General features: G+C 42.6%; 3 protein-coding genes across 4 annotated transcripts; 2 read left to right on the top strand and 1 right to left on the bottom strand.

The window, feature by feature from the left end:
- Positions 1 to 1,186: 1,186 nt before the first annotated feature.
- On the top strand, positions 1,187 to 12,171 carry tmem184ba (transmembrane protein 184ba). 2 transcript variants are annotated; one of them, XM_084567991.1, is made up of 9 exons: positions 1,187 to 1,796; positions 1,890 to 1,940; positions 3,650 to 3,883; positions 4,696 to 4,861; positions 7,617 to 7,707; positions 7,911 to 8,078; positions 8,417 to 8,586; positions 8,687 to 8,881; positions 9,802 to 12,171. In XM_084567991.1, the coding sequence occupies exons 3-9, from the start codon at positions 3,650 to 3,652 to the stop codon at positions 10,029 to 10,031; spliced, it is 1,254 nt and encodes a 417-aa protein (XP_084424117.1). In that variant the 5' UTR covers positions 1,187 to 1,796; positions 1,890 to 1,940; the 3' UTR covers positions 10,032 to 12,171. The 2 variants fall into 2 exon arrangements, with proteins under 2 accessions (XP_084424117.1, XP_084424118.1); XM_084567992.1 differs by lacking the exon at positions 1,890 to 1,940.
- A 4,571-nt stretch (positions 12,172 to 16,742) lies between these two features.
- On the bottom strand, positions 16,743 to 20,140 carry maff (v-maf avian musculoaponeurotic fibrosarcoma oncogene homolog F; the record flags this gene model as incomplete). Its single annotated transcript, XM_084568332.1, is given in 4 exon segments — positions 16,743 to 17,198; positions 17,386 to 17,430; positions 17,433 to 17,469; positions 20,052 to 20,140. Coding segments are annotated over 4 exon segments (615 nt in total). The 3' UTR covers positions 16,743 to 16,754.
- Positions 20,141 to 21,658: 1,518 nt separating this feature from the next.
- tomm22 (translocase of outer mitochondrial membrane 22 homolog (yeast)) lies at positions 21,659 to 25,108 on the top strand. The gene is made up of 4 exons (XM_084568177.1): positions 21,659 to 21,967; positions 22,376 to 22,494; positions 23,305 to 23,422; positions 24,006 to 25,108. Exons 1-4 carry the CDS (start codon positions 21,878 to 21,880, stop codon positions 24,078 to 24,080), a joined length of 402 nt encoding a protein of 133 aa, XP_084424303.1. The 5' UTR covers positions 21,659 to 21,877; the 3' UTR covers positions 24,081 to 25,108.
- Positions 25,109 to 25,591: the final 483 nt, after the last annotated feature.

Raw genomic sequence — 25,591 nt, 5'->3', positions numbered from 1 at the left:
AGTTCTGAGATGAAGAACAAGTGTTTCACTGTCTGTACTATTTCTCTGGCAACAATCACATTTAAGTGCGGACTGTACGCGGCACTGATTGCGCAAATGATCAGATTACCTTGATCTGCGTCCTTCTACTGATGCAGCGTTCAGATGATATGATGGACGGTGGATTTGATCAAGTCATCAAGGGCTTGTTCATGTTTCAGAACACTGCTTACTAAGCACCACTGTGATCATCACAACTAACTGTAACTGACTTTCTCAGTGTCAAATCTTGGATAGGGTGAGAGTCTTTAATGGGTCAGTGCATTGAACTCTTAAACAAACTGGATCAGTTGTATCCAAAGTACAACAAGGGAGACCAAAAGCGAATACACTTCAGTCAGGAATGGGTACATTAGTTCACTGTGAGTTAAAATATTCAGAATAACAACACAAGGCTCCAGTCAGCCAACAGCATTTTACACGGGATGATAGAAAAAGACTGATGAATCTAGTTTTGAAATTTTAAACAAAGGAGTGTATGTTAAGACAAAAACAGGAGAGAAAATGACACCACATTAAATCAACCCACAGTAAATATGGTGGGAATATTCAGCTCTGCACTGAAATGACTCCCTGACCAAGTAGAAGCAGCACATGTGCCACCTTAACCATACTGTGCGATCGTTAAAATGGTGTTTATTGCAACAAAAGCCCAGAATCACAGAATATTCATAGTCCTTTGGACGTATTGACGTAAACAGCAATCTTATCACTGGGACACTGGGACACGATGACCCCTTTCCTATGTAGATATCTCAACACGTCAGAGATAGATTCCAACAGTTTTCAATGAATTGTGGCGACAGAACAACATGTGCACAGATTATCAAAGTTCATTACAAGACATCAGATTCTCTGGGTAACTTTTTATTTTTGCTGATAATACAACGGTACTTGAACTTTAAATACTGAAAACTTTCTCATGAATGACGTTTTTACATTCTGATAAAGCTACTGTGACAAGGGATTTTCTTCCACCACTGCTTACAGTGGCACTTTAATGAAACCTTTTCATTGTTAATGTCATTAGTTACACATGGGCATTTCCTGCTATGACAAGACAAAATGTCTGATGTCCAGTTTTTTTTAAATATGAAATTATTATGGTTCGTATCCGTTGTCCACACACTGACTACGCAGTTATGACAGGAAGTCGTGAACAAACATCGCATCATTCACTGTGTGAGGGGGAGCAGTGTTTACCTTCGTTTGTACATCATCCACATTTTCACCTCTGCTGGACCAAGAATAGAACAGCGCATGCTCAGTGTTCAGGACACCGCCTCCGCCCTCTTCCGGGTTATTAATGGTAGTCGGTGTGTGATTGGCCGGGCCGCCTCGTCCTCGCGGGGTGGGCGGAGCCAGCCTGATCTGCAGTTAATCCTACAGGGATTGGGTTGAAGCCGTGGAGTGGAGAAAGAGGAGCAGAGACGAAAGACCGAGTTTAATGTTTTAACTCCTCAAACTCCGACTTTTATAGCTTGTTAAGGGACACACAGTAGCATTAAAAAGACAAAGCCGAAGTTGTGTGACATGATAGCCAAACTTTAGAGGTGAGTTTGTTTTTGTTTTTTTGGGAGGGGGGTGTTAGACGCCGAGGTGTTGACGGGGCAGTCCGCTGTGGGCTTCAACATGGATGTCCGGGGAGCAACGGTGCGGCTCTAAGGAGGAATTAAGGCCGTTTCTGGGTTATTTCTAGCCGAAGAGTTTACCTGACGGAGCTGAGGAGGATTTTAAAGCAGCAGCCAATTTACCAGGTGAGTGTAGTTTCTAAAAAAAAAAAACGAGTTTAAAAATACTTTTACCGGTGCTAGTTCTTTACCCAACTAACAAAAACGTCTCAATTTCAGGCTTGCAATTCAAGTTCATCTGTGAATTGTTGTGGCTAACTGTTAGCAGAGGTGAGTCTTTTATGGCTTTGCTATTTGTTTTCTCATTCAAACTCGTTAAACCGCAATAGTTTGCATTTATTCTCAGCAGCACAATAAAGTCACAGAAAAAAAACAAAAAACAGATTTGATAGTAGCTTTCTGATTCGTGAACATTTGTATTGTTGTTGCCACTATGATAATCCAGTCTGGTTATCAGACACATGATTACTTATTATGGATGATAAATGCACCCTGTCTGCCCCCCATTGACCCTTTCCATCTGTTGCTCTATTGCTGACCCCCCTGTGAGTGTGTGTGACTGAGCGTGTGTGTGTGTGTGAGACTGACCTTTTCTGCCTTTCAAATGAAACACACAGATGTCCTTTCACTCCAGCGCAGCATCATTTCACTGTCACCGGTATTGTGTGTGTGTGTGTGTGTGTGTGGCTGCTGATGCCTTCACTTCTTCCCGTTGACATGTGGATCTGCTGATCCCCCGCAAACCAATACAAATGACCTGCTGTCTAACACTAACACACACACGCACACATATGCACACAAACAGAGATATAACTCGTCTCTGTCTCGCATGTAATAAAAGCAGCCTAATGCGTTTTATCGAACCGCTAAATTGAATTTACCACAGTCAGTGTTTTTAAGGAAACTAAATGGCGGCGAGAGTGCGTGTGGGGTGTCATTATGTCAGTCTGTCATTGTCTGTTCACTTTGCCGTATGACATTTGGATTCCTTGCTACACACCATTTCTCACAGCCTGACATTCTCAAACCAAACATTTTTAGCACTGATTCCCCCTCTTATTATTCATTCTATTGACGTTTCACAGCAGTTGCGTGTGCTTGCCTCACTCCGCCGCCATAACATTAAGGTCTCTGCCTCTCCCAACATTACAATTATCCGCCGGTGTGCAAGAACAAACACGCCCTGAGAACATGACTGTGTCATCCCAGAGGTAGCGAATAGCTGCTGCTGCTTATGTAACCTATCCTCTGGTCACGTCAAGTTCATCTTCAGCTGTGGACAGAGGATACAGCAGCATATAGCACATCTTGTTATTTCATATCAACCTAAATTTGGCAACGCTGTGAGCTGTTCTTTTGTTCGGCTGTCTGGTTAGATAGTGAGAGAAAAAATGCCCCCTAAATCGTGTTTTGACGCTTTTACAAGTAGTCCACTCTGTTTTTATCCATTATTAATGGGCAGACATTTGATAATTGCACATCTCATCCAGGATTTTATGCATTGGTTTGAAAATGTTGAAGCATTAAAAGTATCCTGCATTTTGTTGTCATACAAAGAGATCAGTGAAGTTAAAAAATACCAGAATGCCTTGAAGCTGTGTTTTCTGTGAAAAGCTGGGCGTATACTCTCAAGCTCATGTGCTCTGCCAAACCACATCGGAGTGGTAGATGTTTGAGCCTGTTATCTGACAGTGGTAAAATGGCGTTCTTCTCTCCTCTTTAAAGAGCTGAACACAGATACCACTGTACAAACAGAACACACACATTCTTTACTAAGAGAGATGTTGACCCGTGGTGTCGCTGTTTATTCTCAGTCTTCCTAACTCAGATTACACATTAAACTGATAACACAGAGTGTGATCTATATTCCAGGTTGATGATTACAAGTGGAAATGAATGTTCATACTTTATGGATGGTGTCACGTCTCTGTTGCAACCGTATAAATGTCATTGTTTGACAGCCTCTGTGTCACTTCCAGATGTTAAGGCTGTGGAGGCGAGACGTTCCACTCTCAGAGAGACTTGGGGAGGACTCTCCTCTCGCCGCAGCACCTGCTCCCCCACCCACGGCATCTCCAATGGGCCCCAATATTTCATGGATCCCCGAAGCCCCGCTGCTGGGCCCAGATCAGCCAATCTTTCTGATGACTCCCGCAGCGCAGGCTGTGTCTGGCTTCTTCGTCTGGACTGCGCTCATCCTCACCTGTCACCAGGTAACAGCTTCCCAGCCGCATGAGGACAGGGAGTGGTGCGAATTTAATTCTGCTGTATAATACGTAGCTATTTACTGTGCTGGAGTTACAAATAATGAGGTTAGAACGAGCAAACCAGCTTTTCTGACTAGTGCTTGTGGACTAGACAGCGCGGTGGATGTGTTGTTTAATGCACACACGATTTGATCCTGCAAATACACACAAGATGCTCTCTGGGCCTGAGCAAATACGTCTGCTCATGGCCCAGAGAAGGGCAGGGGTTGCTTGGCAACATCCCTTGGCAGGTGTTTGTTATACAGAGCATGAATACACGCACACACATGCAAAGGTGAAACAGGCTTATGAAATGTGTCTGAGAATAAAGAAGAAACGAAAATCTGAACGAATTCTCCCACAAGTCCCTGTGAGATGATGTCAGGTGATGTATTTATGATAGAGGTCAGTGACTTTGACAGGCTGACTGGACAGAAAATAGGCATTAAATGTATAGAGTATAAAGATCTATATATTCTAAAGGCTCTGTATCCACATAATGTCAGTTAGTCATATTTTAAATCCCCTAAAATCCATTCACCCAGCCTAGCTTATAGACTCTCTGCTGTTTGTTCTTCCCACACCATTAACACCCATTGAGACTTACTGCTCATTGCAAGAACTACTTATGCTTATAACTTCTTGCTTTTAATCAGTTTTATTTTGTTTTTTATTCCTTTTTCTACAATGTCCAGTAAAAAAAAAAAGCTATGCACAGACTATTGCGCTCCAAGAACTAATTTTCAGAATCTTAAAAATGTCTCTTCTGTCTTTTCCAGATCTACATGCACTTACGTTTCTACAGCTCGCCGAGGGAGCAGCGGCACATCGTGCGGATCCTGTTCATCGTTCCCATCTACGCCTTTGACTCCTGGCTCAGCCTCCTCTTCTTCACCAATGACCAGTACTACGTGTACTTTGACACCGTCAGAGACTGCTATGAGGGTAAGCACATGATTAATCCAGTCGGTGCTATGTTTAGAGGTTTATACGTACCACGATTCATCTGAAACGCTGAGCTCTCATGACACATTTAATGGTTGTCTTTTGATCTCATTAATGTATAGGACTCACTGATTTAAAACATTTTTGCATCTCTGTAGGCAACTTCTCCAGCCAATTTAGATTGAGATTGGAAACAGTTTCTTTCCTCGGCTGAGAATCTTGAAATTAACTCACATAGAGCCTTGAAGGATATTGGGTTTACTTTTAAATATTAACATTATTCTTTCTAAGTCCTTATCTTAATCTTTACTTTTAATCCTAACATCACAGACTTTTACTCTGCATGTGTAATTAGAGTTTTAAAAAAGCAAGTACTTTCATAGACACTCACTTGCCAGTTCATTAGGTACACTAGTAAATATAAATGTATTCTGAAGTTACAGTCCTGCACTAAATCCCCCTTCACAACTGTTATAATGTTCAGTTCGTGTTGAAATGGCATCAGAAAGGTGTTAATTTAACGGCACGATCATTTTGGAGGATGTAGTTTGTGGCATGTGAGTATATATTCATTGCTGCTTTGCCTTTGGCTCTTTTCTTTAGCCTACACAAGTTCAAGTTGGTTTCCTTTTAGAATATGTGCTGCATTTGTGGCCACTCAGAAATGTTGAGTGAGACAGATTGCCTGTGTGGATGGGTGACACGAATAGTGCCCGGTGATTTGAGTCGGTGACCATTGAAATCTTGAAATGGCAGCCCACCATTTCCGCTCTTTGTTCCTCTCAGTCAGTTGTCACGATAAGGACAGAAATAGCGTTCTCGCTGTGAGACATGACTGGCGCGTCACATTCTGTGTTGGCGAACTGATGACGTCACCTGCTTTTGAATGTGGACTGGGGGCGCTCAGTATATGGTTCTGCTTTTGGCAGGAAGCGCTGTCAATATTGCGGTCGTCACAGCGCTCCCTCTTGCAGATGGCTCGCCACCTCCTCTTCAACGTCTTCCCTTCCTGCGCTGTTTTTTTTTCACACTTCCGTCCAAATCTCTTTTAGTATCTTTCCAGTTTCTCCCCCGCCTTTTCTTCGTGTTCCCTCCTCTCCTCCTCCTGTTTGCCCTCATCTCCCTACAATGCTACCGAGCCCTGCCCAGATTTTTTTCTCAGCAGCAACCAACCTGTTGCATGGCAACCGCGCTCACAAATCTTCCTCATCAACTAGTCTGGCTGCATCAAATAATGAGTTTCTCTCAACCAAACTTGCTGCAAAGTTCCCATTCTCATTGCATGTAGGCCTACTGTATCACCGTGGCAACTAGCGCTGCCGACGAGGGTCCTTGGGGAGAAGTGAAAGAGCATAAACAGCTGAGACAGAGAGAGCTACTCAAAGCAGATCAACCAGTTCTCATCACTCACCTCTGTAACCAGTCTTTAACACAAAAGGGAATGTAAGGCATCTTGTTACCTGAGCATTGTCTGACAGGCACAAAAGTTGTAGCAAGTGTGTAGGCGGAGAATATAACTGATCTGCGGAGAACTGACGTAACAAGAATCACTGCCAGCAGTACAGCTGAGATCTACTTTGAGATCTGTGTTGTGACACAACGTTGCGACACACGTACGCACTCACTAAACCACTCACACCAACGCACACCACGGCACACGCCCACGATATGCATCTGTCACATTTTTACACATTCAGAGCTAACTGATTCACACCCATACTCCTAACCTTATGTTGCCTCGCATTCATAGTCACACCAACACTCCCAGAGACGGTGTGTGCGTGTGTGAGCATACACGTGGTAACCGTCTGGGGTTAGAAAGTTCTCAGGGGGTAACAGGATTAGCCACCGGCCTCTCAGCGAAGCAGCACAGAGATAATCCACTGGTCACAAGAGACAGGGGGAATATCAGCGAGCCAGGGAAAAGTGTCTCAGGTTTTGAACTTCTATCCTTAAACCATAAACTTATATATCTAAATGTTGAAGGAATAAAGCACAGAATAATTCCTCCTTACCAGAGGTGCAAATATCTGTGCTGTAGACATTCATCTGTCTTCTTCTTTTGATACGTCCCCTCTCGTCTGATCATTTCGCCTTAGCACAAGTAAATACATTTAAGTACTTCTGATTACTCAAGCAAGTGCAAACCTTTTTAGACTCTGGCGCTGTGTCTCTGAAACAGTTGGTGAAACCTTTAACAGTGAAACATAAAAAAAAATATTCCTTCTGAAACATTATAACGTGTCTACACCAAGGTCAGCTACTGTTTCTGAATGACAGCCAGCTGCCCGTCAGCTATTATGCCACAGCATGTTCACACTACGAATGACCGCATTTGCAGAGCAGCACAAGTGTCAGGAGACAGCTGCTAGCTTCATATCATCGGCTTCATGTGACCTGTCGCCTGTAGCTTCTCCACCAGTAGTATGATCAAAGCGTCAGAGCATCACGTATTAAATCTAACCATGGCTCCACGGTATATCCTGTAACCTTGCATGTATATAAAACACGTGTGAGGCTGGAGCTGCTGTTTCCTGGAGCAGCTTTAATAGCATATATTTAAGAAATGCTGCTAAATCTGTTGTCAAAAAAGGGGCATGGCAACTTGTTTATGTCATGTTAGGAAAAACACAGATGTACAAAGTTTGACTATTACAGTAAATTGTTGACCTTATTGTGTGAATTATCTATTATAAACTGTATAATCACAGAGATAATAGTCCAATAAACTGTGTCTCTCTGTATTTCTCCACAGCATTTGTTATTTACAACTTCCTGAGTCTGTGTTATGAATACCTGGGAGGAGAGAGCGCCATCATGGCCGAGATCAGAGGGAAACCCATCGAGTAAGTTCCAGATTTGCCCAGCTGAAGGAACAGCACATAAAAGTCCTCTGTTTTTGTTTCCGACCCAGCGTGAAACACGAATGCTTGGCCGATGGGCTTTCATTTAAAGCTATCACTCTGAATATTTTTCTTTTTCTGGATGTATCCTGCAATTTTTTGCTGCATCAACACTTAACCATAACCCTGTTGTTTGGCCCCTTCAGGTCCAGCTGCATGTTTGGTACCTGCTGTCTGAGAGGAAAGGCCTACTCCATTGGTTTCCTGCGATTTTGTAAGCAGGCCACTCTGCAGTTCTGTGTGGTCAAACCGCTCATGGCGATGACCACCGTCATCCTGCAGGCCTACGGGAAGTACAAAGACGGAGACTTCAAGTAAGTTCAGCACCCAGAGAGGCTGGAAGAAAACCTCTTTTAACCGTTTTATCCGAACGGAGGAGCTGTTAATAAGAGCATAGCAGTCGTTACCTATTCAGGTGTTTAACAGCTTTCACAACATGTGGGTTACTCCTTTAATCTTTAGATGAATTAAATTTTCCAGACCGATCGTCACCTCCTCCCTTAATCGTTCCAGTTTGGGACTTTAATCTCTAATGGGAAATTTAGCTTTTAGTGTGACCTATAACAGAACATAATCAGAGCAAACTTTGCTAAAAATTACCTATAAATCAGAACCAGCACGGCTGACATTGTTCTCTCTTCTCTCTGCTCAGCGTTGCCGGCGGTTACCTGTACGTGACCATCGTCTACAACATCTCAGTCAGCCTGTCTCTGTACGCTCTCTTCCTCTTCTACTTCGCCACCAGGGACCTGCTCAGCCCGTACAGCCCTATGCTCAAGTTCCTCATGGTCAAGTCGGTCATCTTCCTCTCCTTCTGGCAGGGTGGGGAGACACGTCACGACTCGTTATATTTAATAAAACACACTGATCGTAATTGAGAATAGACGTGTCATTGTGTTCTCATCTGTTTATTTGTAATCAGGCATGCTGCTAGCCATCCTGGAGAAATGCGGGGCCATCCCTCAGATCAACTCAATGGAGGTGTCTGTCGGCGAGGGCACGGTCGCCGCCGGTTACCAGAACTTTATCATTTGCATCGAGATGTTTTTCGCAGCGCTGGCACTCCGACATGCCTTCACATACAGAGTGTACATGGACAAAAGTCTCGATTCCCAAGGTGAGAAAGGACGGAAAGAAATAATTCACTGACGCCTCATGTTTCTGACACCGCAAATGTTCTTACTAACAAAGTTTTGATCTAAAATACTCTTCCACCTGTTTTTTTCTCCATCTTCTCCGTCTCCTCTTTTATTTTTGTTATAACACCCTTCTTTTCTTCTCCTTTGTTTTTCACCTCACCATTTTATCTTCATTCCTCATTTCCTGTTTGTCTTCATTTCTGTCATTTCTTCTTCTTCTTCTGCTGCACCATAAAGGACCTGTTACTACATATGGAGAGTTTGGTAGGTTGAACACTGATGATGGTTTCTCTTCTTTCCTCCTGTGTGTGTGTTTGTGTTAGATTTATATGTTCAGACAGTTTTAATTTTATTTTTTACCTGTAATGTGTTTTTTTTTTTTTGTTGATATTCTTCTAGCTCTGACATTTCCTTTTCCTAAATCATCCCCACCCTCTTTTACTTTCTCGTTCTCTGCTCCTCCTTCCTGCCTCTCATCACTCTACATCACTGAACCCTTTTTTCTCTTCTCTCTAAATCTCACACTGCCCCGGCACAATTCCTCCTCTTCCCCTCATGTCTTTTTTACCCTTTTCCTCCTTTTGTTTAATTCTCTAAATTATTGACTCCCCTCCTCTCCCTGTTGTTGTCCCTTTTCTCACCCAGTCTTCTCTTCTTGCCCTAAATCACCCCTCGTCCCACTTTTCACAGACTCTATTATGCTCTCACTACCCCTTGTTTACCATCACACATTCCTTCCTCGCTTTTCCGATCTGCTTAAAGCTCTAAATCTCTCTTAATGTCTGCCCCTTTTTTCTTTTCATCCCCTTCTTTCCCTTTTCTCTACGCTTAAACATTACTAGACCTTGACACACTTTCTCCTAAATTTTAACTCCCCTCTCTCATTCCTCCCCTGCAGGTCGCTGTGCCCCTATGAAGAGCATCTCTAGCAGCCTGAAAGAGACAATGAACCCAGGCGACATGGTCCAGGACGCCATCCACAACTTCTCCCCGGCCTACCAGCAGTACACCCAGCAGTCCACGCTGGAGCAGGGGGCGCCGCCGCCCGTCACCCGCACCCACAGCACCGTCAGCGCCCGTGGTGACACCGAGAAAACCCTCCTGCTCAGCTCAGACGATGAGTTCTAGATCAGAAACTGTCAGAAACTGATTGTTACACAGACTCACTTATGAGCGACCATGGTACTTAAGTCTCCTGTGCAAGGCGGTCCTCTTCTACATGTGACCGATTAGACATTGTGTTTGTTTGTTTGTTTTTTCCCTGTTTTTTTGGACTGACTGTGAATGCAACAGCCTTCCTGTAGAAACGCCTCTCATTCGTCTCATACATGGGAAAACTTGAAGCTGAGTTGCCGTTAAACTCGGAAAGTTTGTGAGTCACGCTCATACACAATGAATCACACTCAACATTTGGAGCGAAGGTTTTCTGGTTTGGATAGAAGTTTCATTTTACATTTCAGCTCAGTCATTCCTCCAAACTTAATCATCTAGTTGATGGTTTGGAGTTTGACCGCCCTGTTGTTTCCTGAAAGCTCTAGGGTTACACTTTTTTTAAAAATATTTTTTTAAGTTTTCTAAATGATCTGAACTTTTCATTTTGCAAACCTGAAAATACTACTTAGATATTATTTTGCAAAAAGAGCTTAGTCTGCCAGTGCATCAACACGCTTCAGTTGCCAGTGTTGCAGTCTAAAAATGTGGTACAACACTATTGTGGGAGTTTAAGGGACATCCGTCGCATCGGAAAAAGAGAAACCGGGACGGAAACACGAGTTGATGTCAGCACACGGATCAATGTTGTTATTGATATTGACATTACAGATGACGGGGGAGGCAGAGCAGCTTATAGATTATACTGTACATCTGCTCCAGTGGGCAGCAAGAGTGAAGAGCGGGCAGCAGTAGAGCCGGTCAGGATTACACCGCTGTAATTGGGGCGTCATTTGAATGGCTGGGATTAGAGCCGGCGCTGTTCACTCAGATAGCAGACGTCTGCCGACCATAATGTAGGTTAAATAGATCGAGGGGGGGGAAACGTCAGAGGAATATAGGTTGAAGCTAACTTTAGATGTCTGTTCTCATTAATGGAACTTAATAGGAGTTAAATATTTCCTCTGTTGGTGCATGTGTTCTTCTAGATGTTTAACCTGCTCATAATTTGCAGCTAAAGGTGAATTTACTATGACATAACTGAGTAATGAAAGGATATTCGAGCAATCAAACTGAACATTTTAGTACACAGACTTTTGGGCCAGTTAAATCACAGTACCTGAAAATTTGAAAGATTTAAATTCCTGTTTGACTTTAAATTTGCACCTTATCACTTCCTGATTTCTTCCAATCAATGGAGCACCAGACACGCCCGGTGTAACCACCACCCTCTCATCGGGTCTGAATTCAGTATTGTGAATGTTTTTTGGTTTTTTTTTCTTTGCACATCACACAGCGTTTGTCCTGATAATGTATCTGGGAGCTAAACTAAATATTAAGGGAACATATCAGTCACTACTCTCTCAGCTTGTCCCTTTTGGTTTGGTTTAGCTTCACCGCAGTCAGAGCAGGTTATCTTTTTTACTCATAGTTGGAGCTGTTGAGTCATCTGAGTATGAGTCACGCTGAATCTTCCCAACATGTTTACTTGTTAACTACTTTCACTGCTTTGCTGTAGCTCTGTGTGAACACCAGGGGGCCACGTGAGAAGATGTTCACTGTTAACACACACTTAGAGCGTGGTTCACGTGGAAAAAACAACAACTCTTTGTCGCTTTTCTATCTCCTTATCACTGTCTGTGTGTTTTCACTGGAAAAACAAAGTGTGGCTCAGTCTCAGACAGTGGTCATGACGGGTTTGTTTTCCATTTATTCATTTCTTCTTTAGCCACCTCTGTGCTCATCAGAGGCAGTGGCCTATTTTTATTTTTTATTTTTGTCATGCCTAATTTCAGAATAAAGCAAAGACAGTCAGTCAGTGTGTCAGTCTTACCACACTTTGAATGACATAATTCACTCTCCATGTTCTTGCCCTATGTTCTTTGGTTATGTGTGTGAATATTGCTGACTAATGTTGTACATACAGTTTTGAGTGCTGTCTACAGGAGGACTAGTGTGTTGAGATAGTTAAATGTGCTATAAAAGTTAAGCACAGGAGAAACAAAAGTTTTTTATTTTTATTGCAATTTCAGTTCGTAGTTCTTTGTATATCATAAAGCTGCTCACGATGCTACTATTTCATGTCAAATGGAGAAAAATAAAAGATATTTAGTCTGTATTTAAATGAACCACTTGGATTTTTTATTTGACGCGCTATAGGACAATGGCTACCTGGGAAACTGGCCTATAGTGACATATGAAATGTGCTCTTATGTTGAATTATGGGAAATGCAGGATTCTTGAGGCTCGCTCCAGTAAAGCTTTATAATCAGCACACTGTGGCCTATACTCCATTTGTTTTTGGCTGTTAATAATTTCCTAAACATTCCAACAACATCCTGAAACTGCGGTAACTTGCTAAAGCCCCTTGAGGTTTTTGTTGATGGTCTCTCTTAAAGCTACAGTGACGGATCACTTTGAAGAATCCACAGTTGCCTCTTTTAAATATCTTTTTATCTTTTTGAGGTGAAATACTTATCCATAGCCTTAACGGGAAGACTGGGGTCACAATCTGTTCCTCAAAACAGAGACTAGCTGGAGTGACGACATTTATTCTGCACATGCATAGTTCACTCTCTACCTAGAAGACAAAAAATATATATAACAATAATCTTGAGTTATAAGAAAAGTCAGTAGCAGACCTCGCTGAGGGGCCTCCCACCCCATATTTTTGCCTAGGGCCCCAAAAGTCTCTAGAATTGCCTCTGGCTGCCAGATTGGGGACAACTGTATCTCCATATGATCTCATTGTGATAATTTTCTTATGTTTTTTATGTCTTATAACCATTAGTAAAAAAAAAAAATATATATATATATATATATATATATATATTAAATAGTGTGCATACTTAAAGATAGCTAGTGTATTTCAACTAGTCTGAATTGTGAGGGAAAATTTTAAAAATGTCACACTTCCCCCTGGAAGTCAAGCGGTGATTTTGTGTTGATGGGGTCAATGCCAAATTGTATTTTAGCTACCTAAAGTAATATACATCAGTGTAATTGTAGTCTATTTTTAGATATTTGCTATATTTAGCTGTCATACCACCTTTTCCAACGGGAAACTGAAGCTGTTAAATTGTTCCATGCTCTCTTTGTAGCCACCAGACTCCATTGAAAAAATCATTAATTATACCTCAGTGCACAGGAGCTTCTGGTTTAATGCTGCCTCGATTGGTTAGCTTGTTGGTTTTATTGTGTGCCTTTGGTGTGTTAACATTTTAGTTCAGATCCAAATTAATGTGTTAAAACACCAAAGTCACATTGGAATAGACCAGCAACTCATGTGTTCTGTGATGTAAAATTACTGTCTGGTGGCTTTAAAAAGGGCGATTGATGGCTGCAATTCCCCACTGGAAAGGGCTGCTTAAGAGCAAGGTAAAGCAGTGCTAATGCTCTTAAAAGATTTGAGATGATGTAGATATAGAGGTGGCTTAAAGACATTTCGCTGCTGACCCCGTCCACGGCAGTTCATTGCTTTTAACAGCACGCAGGTAATCCTCGGGGATGCTTTGGTCTATTGTAGATAACACACTGATGATGGATAAATACTTTGAACAGCCTCACTTCAAAGAAGCATATCAATGGCTCTCCTCATATAACCTCACCTCACTGTTGTACTTGTGCCCAGAGTGATTAGAATTAAGACTACATTTCCCACTAGAATTGAGTAATGCTGAGACATGAGTGTAGGATCAATGCTGGATTATATCTGGATTCTTAAACAAGGGTATTTGTACAGCTGGGGCTACTTATGTAGTTTTCAAAGGGGGGAAGATTAAAAACTGAGTGGGATAGTTCAAAATGAGAAGTCAGTAGTCATAGTTAAATTGTAGTTTTAGTGCTAAAAGTAATGGAAGAAATGTTTTTATTAGCAACAATTGACTTTTAAAAGGTTGGAATATTATAAATACATTTGGGAAGTGTGTACTGGTAATAAATGATTCAGATACTAAGTATTGTAAATATTTTATCTGTTGTACTATATGGAGACCTGATAGTTCAACTGTCAGTTTGACAAAAAAGGGTGGAAATCACTGCTGTAAATGTTATTTTTTCAGCTTTAGCTAGAAATCAAGGTGAATACGACTGCTAATCTACGTCTACAACTGAATTTTAACACGTTAAAGCGTTGTTACACGACTATGCTCCCTATCCAGATGTGGGAAAAATGTTAAGACGCTGCAAAAACAGCCTCCTGTCAACAAATGACATAATCCTGACGCTCACAGGGAGAACATCAGGGACTTAGCAGAGGGGCCGAGGTTAAGAGTGTCACTTGAGTCAGCGCTTTTTGTTGATGCAAAGCATATTTAGACAGTGACTGAGTACGTGTGCGCTACAAACACGCCAAAAATAATTAGACCATTAATTCTTTTCTTATTTATACATTAAGGCTCGACTTTATCTTCTGATCCGGAGCAGTAAACTTGCGCAACTCCACTTCCTCCTCTCTTCCAAACCAGCCGACAACCACCATGTTATGTACAATATGTACAACATTTATTATAATTAATATATAAAATAGACAAATGTACTTAAATTTTCACAATAGAAAAAATACAGGTAATAAATACAAAGACCATTTTTTGTTTTGCAGGTATTACAAAACATCCAGCACAAATTGGACAGATGTGAGACGTTAAAATATTGAGAATAAATGCTGCCACACTGATATTCATATATAGCTAAATATATGTCCTGTATCTTTAGGAGTTATTTGCCAACACAGTTTAATGTGTTACACAGCCTACTTATACACAATATTGCTAGCACTATTCAGTGGCCTAAACTCCATGAAATCTAAGCCCGTTGAACACAAAGGCCGACGTCTGATGGAGGTTTTCAAGTGAATAAAGCGCCACCTCTCTGCACCTCCTCCCCCAGCCCTCCTTTCCTACTTTCTTTCTCCATCGTCCAGCTACCCCTCAACCTTCTTGTCTCCTCCTCATCTCCATCTTTCTCTTTTATCCTTTTGACATCCCGCCAATTCAGAAGTGACCTTTCGCACAAACAAATCATCATAGAAAAATAACGTCCCTCCAAGGATCCACCATGACAAGCCGGTACGAACATGACATAAAAAAACAAAAAACAAAATAAACATAATAAACAAACACGCACACAAAAATCATCATCATACAGCAATATGGCCATTGGCTTCGAGCATATTTCTACACCGCTAATAATTAACATTTCGTAATCATCGTCGCCACACAAACACAACAATTAGACATGAGAATATCCTCAGACTAGTCATAAGTACTTTTTTTTGAAAACATACAGAACATCACAGCACTCGTTAGCTTGTCTTTCATAATATCTACCTTTAAATACAAATAAAATATAGAATATATCTCTGATAAATGTCACTCAACATTGTCGTCTCTCAGCGGCACGTACAAATATTACAAACAAGAACACAAAACGGGGAATGTATGCAAAAGATTTCGACTTGAGCGTAATTCCTGCCAGACACAACTCCGCTTCGACTCCGCTTTGTTTTTGTTTGTTTTTTTTTTAAGCGAAGTGACCAACGTGTGTTGTCGGAAGCTTACCACATGTGAAAGAAGGAAGCCACAGCGGACTGTAGCAAAGTTACTGCACAGTATAGGTCGGGGAAACGAGTAATGTGGGGTTATAGCTTAGAAAATAGAAGGTGTGTGGTTGTGAGCGGGCAAGAGGGAGCCATTACAGCCTGTTTTTAACTTTTTCCTTCTTAGCTCTGCATTCTTGAAACTCCTACAGGCACTGAAGGCACTGCGCCGATGTGACAGATGTGTACACAAGCAGTACAGCATAGGTAGGAAGTAGTGGCCGGAGGATCCCCAAACTACAAAAATCTACAGCTTGAAAGAATTTACGGACTTATGCAGCGATTCCCAACCTTTTCCTGGACAGACTGAGAGCCGTCAGTGTGGTGGTTCTCAAAATAGATCACATGGTGATGATCTACTTCACAGCACCCGCTACCCAACCTGCACATGCACCAGCGTTGACAGATCCTGCACGAACACAAAGGACTGGGGATGTCTTCTTACGTGGTAGCAGACACACGTGTAATTACTAACTACGTCTGTGCCAGGAATGTTGTAGAGCTGAAGCACAGACGCCTGCTCCACCCTGACATTTTGCCGTTGGTCACGTGCCTTAAACGTTAGCGGAAAGACGCCCCCGGCCTTTGGGTAGCAAAGGCAGAGAGCGCCAGCCTCGATTGAGCTGGGTCTGCTGAGCAGTGGAGATGCGGTACAGTAACTCTGCTGGGGTTGGTCTGGCTTCAGTCGGAGTTCGGTTACACCCCCCGTGTGGATCGGGGGAAAGCGAGAGAGTTTTGTGCATGTATGGTATGAGTACATCAGTGCCCAACGCCTTGTTCACATTAAACCTGATGTTCCTGAATCTAAACTTTGAGTAAATTCAGTCAACGAAGCTGCGGTGTAATGAAGCAGCAATAAGCAGAGGACACCTCCACCAGGTCTAGATGAGTTTGGATTACTGGGTGACAGGATGCTGCCACTAAACTAATTACTACTGCATATGATAATGTGAACGAGGCGCTTAGTATTTTCCTACTAATATAGTCTTCCTGTTCTCCTGTGTGTGTGTGTTCTATATGTTCGCCTGCAGGTGTGTGTGTGTGTTTGCATTGCAGGCTGTCTACCCCCCCCCACCCAACCCCCAGTCCGACCCCATCAGCTCCTTCTAGGACGGCTCCTGTTCTCTCTGAGCTTGAGGCTGTGGTGGACTCTTCACGATGGTGATGACCGAGGCTGTGTTGAGGCGCGGGGCTGTGGCCAGCAGGCTCCCACCTCCTGCTTCCAGGCCCCTGGCGAATCTCTGGAGGGCGGCGAGGCGCGCGCCGAGCCCCTCCAGCTCTTTTCTCATGCCGGCGTTCTCCGCCCCGAGCCTATCCACCTCCCTCTGCAGCTCCATCTTCTGCTGCTCCAGAGCCTCCCGCTGCGAGACCCGTTTGACCCGGCAGCTGGCGGCGTAGCCCCGGTTCTTCAAGGTACGGCGCCGCTGCTTCAGCTTCTGGATCTCGTCGCGGGAGAGGCCGCGGAGATGGAGATTCAGCTCCCGCACTGAGAGGGACATGAGCTCGCTGTCCGACAGGATGGGCACGTTCTCGCCGCATTCCTGCTTGACCTGAGGAGGAAGAAAGAGAGGGGGAAATATTTAAAAAAAAAAAAAAAAGAAAGGGGAAAATGGAAGATGACAAATGATGCCGGGATGAAACTTCTTTTCAACATCAAAGTTTCAGCTCAAGGCTATAAGCATGACTCACTCTCCTTGAGATAACATAACTTGAGTGTTATTTCTGGCCATGTGTTACCTTCAGGGCTTTGCTGCTTCTTTCTGTCGTCATGATCCAGTCGTCTTTTCCCCCCGAACACCACTTAGAACAAATATAGACACTCTGGAGGGACAGAAGCGGGACACAGAAAACGAAAGGTGTGTTATGACATGTGACTCAGGACAATGTGCATTTTTAGCCCAAATGTGGTCTGACATTCACCATCCGCTCACAAGACGGCCAGTCATGCTTGATAAAGAAAAAGGGAAGCCACAGATATTTCACGCTTCTCCAAACGCGCTCGCTCATTAAACTGTGCCGTTTGATATGAAAGGAAGGGGGTGGTTTTTGAAAGAAACATGTCTTTCTCTGTTAGCTGGAATAGTGAGAGGGGAAGTCGTGTCTGCCCTTTGGTTGCTCAAAGCAGGTGTCCTAACCAAATCCCTCAACACTTCCTCTTGTCAACATTACACCAACGGTTCACGGCTGTAACTGTGAAAACATTTTAGTGAAATATTTCCTCACAGTTAAACTCTGACAATGAAAACAATCTCAAGTGGCGTGTTATAGATCATGACATATTATAATTTACAATTTTAGATGAAGTTAAAAGAGAACTAAAACTCTGCTGCATCTCATAACATGCTGTAATAAGTGAGAAAGTGTTTGGTAACTCTCTCCTATTCTTCTCGCTCAGCATTTCACGCAGGCTGTATCGGGACTTCCTACACGCCTCTTAGGTCAGCTCACAAATAGTGCTGTGTGGGATTAAAGTCTAACCTCCAAGTGGGCCAACATCAGCGTTTTTTCCCCCTTAGTCACTACTCGGTTGATCGCGTCGATAAAAACGATTCTGCAGCTTATGCTGCGTTCATTTCACCTACATAGCGAGCACAGTGCAGAGGATACAAACAGCCATGCGGTGCCCGACGCCTAGAATATCTTCAGACTTTAACATTTGATCAAAAGCAACGAATTTTACTCTGACATCATCCGACCACGAGGTGCTTTCCCACGTTGCATCTGCAAAGTCAGGCTGTTAACTTTCATATTTATTGCAACACTGGATTTCGACCTTTCGTCGGTTCACTCTGGTAGTCCAGAGGTGAAGAGAAAAACATGAAGAAAATGTTAAAGGTTGCCAAACACTGTCCCGTGGTTCCTTTGAGGTTGTTGTTGACCTTTTGGCAGCTTCTCAGATGAGCCAACTGCTCGCACTCATCATTTCTATTTGAGAAACAAACTGCTCCAGTGAAACAATTCTTGCTTCCCGGGGAATATTTATGATCGTTGAGAAACTTTCTAGCCTGTTTCCTCTTCTAAATCTTTTCGCAACAAAATCTAAATGATGTAATTATGCCGCCTTTTAATGTGAACTATTTAAGAGCCGTTTGAAGTTGGGTTTATGCTTTTTTCCCGTTATTGTGATAACAGTTTTGTGACTCTAATCATAAAAGTCCATATAGAGCTATAACCTAGGTAGTTTAATTTACTGTTTTACAGCAGCACTCCCTCTTGTTTCTCTCTGAACCTTCTTGCCATGTCTTCTTTAATGGCCCTTTTTATGGCGTCCAACTGTGTCCAAAAGATGTAAAAAAAACGTATACAGACACAGTAACCTACATAAGCCAAGGCTGTAAATGGTGCCGGTGTCTTTCTCCGGACAAGAAACCCGGGCAGACAGGAGGAGGAACCACACAAGCCAAGGCACTCATTTCATAACATCGGTTTCGTTTTGCGTGGCCCTTTGAGCAACACCATAATAATCCTGTTAAGCTTCAGCTCCGCACAAGCTACATAAAAACACCTGCTTGTGTGGACTCGAAGACAACAAACTGCATTTCCCGAAATGCGTAGGAAGTTGCAGCAACAGCGGTTGTCCGACCAGCCGGCGGACTCCGGCTGTAAACCGATGAGACCGCCGTTTCGTAAAGTCAGGGTGATTCAGCAATAAACCCTTTGCTCAGCTCCACCAAGACTGCCAGTCAGTACAAACCCAGGAAACCAGTCGTAACCACGTCTTTCTGTATTAGACCCAACAACACAGGAAGGTCCATGTTTATACTTCACTATAAATACCACGTTGGAGGACTTTTAAAGATATCAAAGCGGAGAGCAACAAGTGAACGCAGCACTGCCAGACCTTAGCTAGAACATGTGTTGTTTTCTGATCTTACTCCATAATATGTACACTTTGTAATATTAAATGTCAAAATAACGCACACAACCGTGCAAACCGTATTTATTTATCAAGCTACGGCGAGAATTTACCCTTAATCTCACACGGAGAGGAGGTGGCCAGTTTAGGGCAACGGCGCTGCTGCTATAGTAAACAGCCATCACGAGTGTTCCCCGACAACCATTTATTTACACTTTAAATAAACAATTAAAACCATTTTAAAACCTCACACGTAACACTAAGCAGTGGAGACACCCTCTAGGCGTCAGACAGTGCGAGTACAGAGGCACAAATATGAAGAGCGAGGCCAAATTATCCGCATCATCTTAAACATGCTAGTAATGTTAACTGTTAGCACCTAGCATCAACGGTTTCTGACGAGCTAAAGGAAAGCAAACAGCTGCCTGCTCACTTGTCCTTGGCAAGTCCCCCGGCGGAAACCATTCCCCTACCGCTCGGCGAACACCGCCGAGTTCCAGCTGAGCATTTTAACGTTTGATATTTTGTTAAAAATGTGATATTTTACCTGCTGGGTCGACGCGAGCCTGGCGACAAAATGTCAGTCCGCCTTTTCCCGGAATTACTCCGCTGCTCTCTGAGGTTGGATTCTTTCATTCATAAAAAACACAAGCGACAATGACGTCAGGCCTAAAGAATGAGGGCGGGCCTAACCCCGCCCCCGCGGCGTACTCCGGGAGGATGTAAACAAGGAATCCCTGCATCCCAGAACTTTTCCATGAACAGCCCCCACTTCGCTGTTCCCACCAGAGACAACAACAAGTCTGGAAAAGGAAAGAAACGCCGCCATGTGGTGCTGACGTTAGTAAATAGAAAAAAAAAACGATTCCAACTAAAACTCATAAATTGGTTACACACATAAACACACACTCGTTTAGTTTACAGTATAAGCTCTGTCATAAGCTGTTTCATGAAGAGGCTGGCCATCATGTGCCTGCTTTCCACCATTTTAGTGTAACAGAATTCTTGTTTTCTGGGGGCTTTTGTTGATCTGCATAAAAAAGTGATGATACAAAATCCTTTAAATAAGACGTGGAGCACAATTATCATACTTAAGTATAATAAGATAGATAGATAGATAGATAGATAGATAGATGAATTTGCAATGAAACTGAATGAATTACACACACACACAAAAACAAAACAACCGTAAGCAAAATGTGCTAGTAACAATAAGGCCAGCATCATTCTTCACACACAAATGTAAATGTAAATGTAAATGTACTTTATTTATATAGCACCTTACATTGACCCACAGGTGAACCAAGGTGCTTTACAAAGGATTAAACAACAATTTAAAACAACACACCAGAAATCAAGTACATTAGTAAAACACGGCTAAAAAAAAACTAAAAACAATAAATGAGAGGATCAAAAGTAAAATAAAACTAAATAAAATAAATATAAAAGTGTCACCACACTACCGGATACAAAAAGCCATTTTAAAAAGATGCATTTTAAGTCTTGATTTAAAAAGGCCCAGGTCAGTAATGATACACATGTCACTTGGGAGTTTATTCCAGAGCTTAGGTCCAGGAACTGAAAAGGCTCGGTCACCCCAGTGTTTAAGTTTTGACCTGGGCGCTTCCAACATGAGTTGATTTGACGACCTCAAAGTTCTACCGTATTCACGAACGGTCAGCATCTCAGACAAGTAAGATGGGTCGAGGCCGTTAAGAGCTTACACAGAGCTTACACAGAGTTTACAAATGAAGAGTTACACAGACTGATTGGTCGAGGCAAAGTTAAAAGACTTAAAAAGGAGTTATATTTAAATCTTTTCCATGTTATAGTGCTTAACGTGCTCAAAATGTTTTGGTGGTCAATGAACTATAAGAACTATGTAATAATAATAATACTAAAACAATGCTAATTTAGTGCTTTAATGCATAATCTGTTCCAATCTGTAGTCCCATAAATTATATATTTATCCAGTGATAACTACCAAAGATTTAACCTTGTGATAAGCTTAAGTAACACGCATCACATTAGTGTTTTTGGCGAGCACATGACATAACAGTCATAAGTTATGACTACACTGCTTGTTGTTGTTAGTCAGTCAGGGCGACAGGGGGCGCTCTTTGTTTTACACGACGTCCAATCTGACCCCTGCCCCTCTGACGTCATCCGACCCTGACGCGGCTCACGTTTTCTAACAGTGACCTCGGACTGTCGTTGGACATATGCAGTCCTTTTAGCATTTAGCTTTAACGAAAGCCAGTGGGAAACCGTCAGACTTGCTGGTCGCCTGCTCTAGTTTAGCTTCAACCGGCTCGTTCGCTGAGTTTACACGGTTCACTGAAGCCGACGGAGAAGAGCGGGCTAGCAGAAGACATGGCCACAATCGAGGAGCTTTCCCCCGCTGCGGGCCCGGTGGCTACCCGGCCCCCTGAGGACGAGATAGACGACGACGAGGATGAAGATGTAAGGATCTGGACATTGAGACACACTCGGGGAATGTGATAAAGGATAGAAAATTCACACTGTCGTATGTGAAGTCTTCAGTTTTCTCGCCAGACACGGCTAGCTAACATGTTTGCAACACGGCTAATTAGCTAGCTACTTTAGATGTCAGTTCTACCTGTGACAGTCACTGTCTCTGTCAACGGTCTGTTTCTATAATACACAATTAACGACAGTAGTGCAGTAATTACTATTAGTGAGTTACTTGTTGTTGTATGTTATTACAGTTTAACAGTGAATTCCCCATGGTTGTAACACCAACCTAACTATCGTCACACAATGTTCTTCCTGCATGTTCTTTGTTTCTTCTTCAGTCCTTTTGTTGTAATCTTGCTCAAGTGGACTGTTCTTTGTGTTTGCCTTCTTAAGCTGGACGAGACACTGGTGGAGAGGTTGTGGGGCCTGACAGAGATGTTTCCCGATACAGTGCGCACAGCTGCTGAGGTGTCCGCACAGTGCTCCGTGTCACTGGTCAAGAAGTTTTACAGGTTTGTGTGTGTGTTTTCATCTCACGTCAGTATTGCATGAATCCGTTTAAAGTGGGTAAATGCATACTGTTAAAGTCCTGGAGAACTGTGTCCAAGTAAAAATAGTGTTGTTTTGAAGAAATTTTAGCAAAGATTTGGCATCATTTTTGGCATCATCAGTAATGCGGCATTTGGCATGATCGCTCATCACTCTTCGCTCCCATTCAGCTCCACATGCTTCCTGTAAAATCCTGCTGCTTACCTGTAATGCTCTATATAACCAAGCTCCACCACATTTGTCTCACCCTCTCCAATCATACACACTGTCCCACACTCTCAGATCCTCCTCTGTCATTCAGTTTATTTCACCACCTGTCTACCATGGGCTTCGGAGCATTCGGTCACTCAGGTCCCCACCTCTAGAACACTCCCAGCTGACGGCCTTCAAAGCCAGACTATTTAAAACTGAAAATGTATTATTATTTTGGCGGAAAGAAGATAAACTTCTGACAGTACAAAAATGATCAATAGTAAACTCAATGTTTTTGAATGTAGTCAACTATAATACTTTAAAAACTTTACCTCGGTAACAAGAATAAATATAACTTCTTACTTCTACCTGTGGTAGCTCAGGACCTAAAGATTGTTTGCTTATTATAAATTTTATTCCCTGTCATAGCCTTTAGACTTATAAGCCGAATGCTTACAGGCTACAGTTTCTGTCTGATGATGGTAAACTGTTTTAGAAAAGTATTTTTTTTAAATATATCTATACTGTGAAGGGCCACGTCTTGAACGCCAGACGCTAATCAGGTTGTTGACTTGTTTCAGTTTTTCCCGCTCTGCTCTCTGGGTGGGCACTACCTCCTTCATGATCCTGGTGCTGCCTGTTGTGTTTGAGACGGAAAGACTACAGCTGGAGCAGCAGCAGCTACAACAGCAGAGACAGGTGAGTCTTCATTGGTTCTTTGAGACAGGGAGAACAGAGACGAGGCTCAACCATGATGTACACAATTAGTAGTTTGAATGTGCTCCGGTCTGTTTTGAAAACAACCACATACCCCAATGTTTCATAAGTGTGAGGTAGCAAGAGTTATTATTGGAGCTGCAACAAAAGATTCAGATACACAACCAACAATTCGACAAAACTCGCTGTAATATTTCAGACGCTTAAACTGTTTTGAGGTCAGAAGGTTCCAGGATATTTTACATTGAGCTGGCCATACATATATAGTCATTGTGATGCAGTGGAGGGTAGTTTCACTTTTGTAAAGCAGCCCTTTTACTAGGCCTGTGTTTAAAGAATCCTCCCTTTTTTTGATGATTAGCATCAGACTTTTCTGGATAAAGTCTAATTTTCAGCATTCCTGGCAGCGAGAACGTGGTGACATATTCATGCTCGAATCAACATTTTGCATGATTGATTACATCTACATGTTGTTGCAGCCTTATTACAATGTAGTGTAACTTGTAATAAAAAATCCACAAGTTCATAAATGGGCAACCTGATTTATTGAATCCTTCTCTTCTAGATCCTGTTGGGGCCAAACACTGGGATGTCTGGTGGGATGCCGGGCATGATGCCTCCTGCACCTGGCAAGATGTGAGGGACGGGAAGGGCCGCCACGAATCTGAAACCTGCTGCTAACGATACAGCAGGGTCACTCGCAAGGAGAGACAGAGAGACCAGGGAGAAGAGAAGACCTGCAGTTTAAAAAAAAAAAAACATCAAATGCTGCCTCAGCAGCACTGCATTAGGCTCACTCCAACATAAAGTTGGTTAATCGGATCGGAGGAAGAGACTTCTCTCTCACTGTCTCTCCTTACTCCCAACATCATGCAGAGACTGATTTCCAGGAGCACAGCTTCTGTTTTCTTGTTCTTTTTTTTAAATAAATATCAGCATAAATAATGTGTTCTTTAGGGGTAAGTAGGTGGAAACACTGAAAAGAGGAAAAAATCTTAAGGTTATCAGTTGTATGTCTTTATGTTTGCAGTCTGAAGAACATTAGTTGGCAGTTCAACCTTCTGTGTGCTTGTTGGTTCCACTTTCTGTGAGAATGATATAATAATAATATCTGACAGGCTGGTGTGATGAGTTGTAGGCAATATAAACTGCGAGGATTGGTGTCTACACAGTGGCCTCTTGAAGTTCAATGAACCAAATGACACTCTTTTCTACGTGGTGTTTCTGTCTGTGCAGTTGTCTCAATTCCCTGTTGTACCGTTTATGTCAAAGTGCAATGCCTCTCACTTACCACAGTGCAGTTTAAAGATTAAAGATTGTTCTTTTACTTTAATAGCATGTGAAATGCAACATAAGTCTGCCATTAAAGACTTTGGAAGAAGTTTTCTGGACCAAAGTGTTTGCGGTGGTTGAAGACGTTTTGATGCCATTATTACTCTGACACATCCAGTCTGAACTCTTCAGTTATTCATGGGACAAGTCACAGCTCACTAACCAACACATCTCTCTCTTTCATGTTCAACATGACTGCAACAATTAAAACACCAAATGAAACGAAAAGTCTCGGGTTTGATTTTTAGCATTGAAGTTGTTTATTCAAATGCGTCCCTTTATGACCAGAGTTCCCGTCTTCACTCCATGTCACGAAGCAAAAATCATCTCAAGCTGTGTTTCCTTGAACATGACAATGAGTTCACTGTTCTCAATGGGCCTCTACAGCTACCATACCTGAATCCATTAGAGCACTTTTGGGATGTGGTTGAACGGGAGACTCACATAATGCATGTGCAGCTGACAACAACTACATTCTTATGTCCAACTAAATTCATCTGTATCAATTCATGGGTTTCACCAGGTCCCTTTCCACAGGTGTTTAAAATCAAGCACCTAGATTATGAATGTAGACTGCATGGTGCTTGATTAAAACACCTGTGGAAAGGGACCTGATGAAACCCATGAATAGCCGGTGTCCAGTGCTGCATTCACTGCTCGTTTCCAGTTCCTGGTCCTGGAGGCTTTTATGGGAACATGTTTCACAAGGCAGGGAGCAGCAACTAGTTATCTTTTTCATAACTTCAGAGTTGTCATAAATCACCTCATGATGGAGATGAATTGGTCATTGAGACCGAAATTTTAGCCGGCAACTCTCAA

This window comes from Chelon labrosus, assembly GCF_963514085.1.
Source record: "Chelon labrosus genome assembly, chromosome: 19".
Taxonomy (NCBI): domain Eukaryota; kingdom Metazoa; phylum Chordata; class Actinopteri; order Mugiliformes; family Mugilidae; genus Chelon; species Chelon labrosus.
The sequence above is the reverse complement of the archived record's forward strand: the minus strand, read 5'-3'. Positions and strand labels throughout refer to the sequence as shown.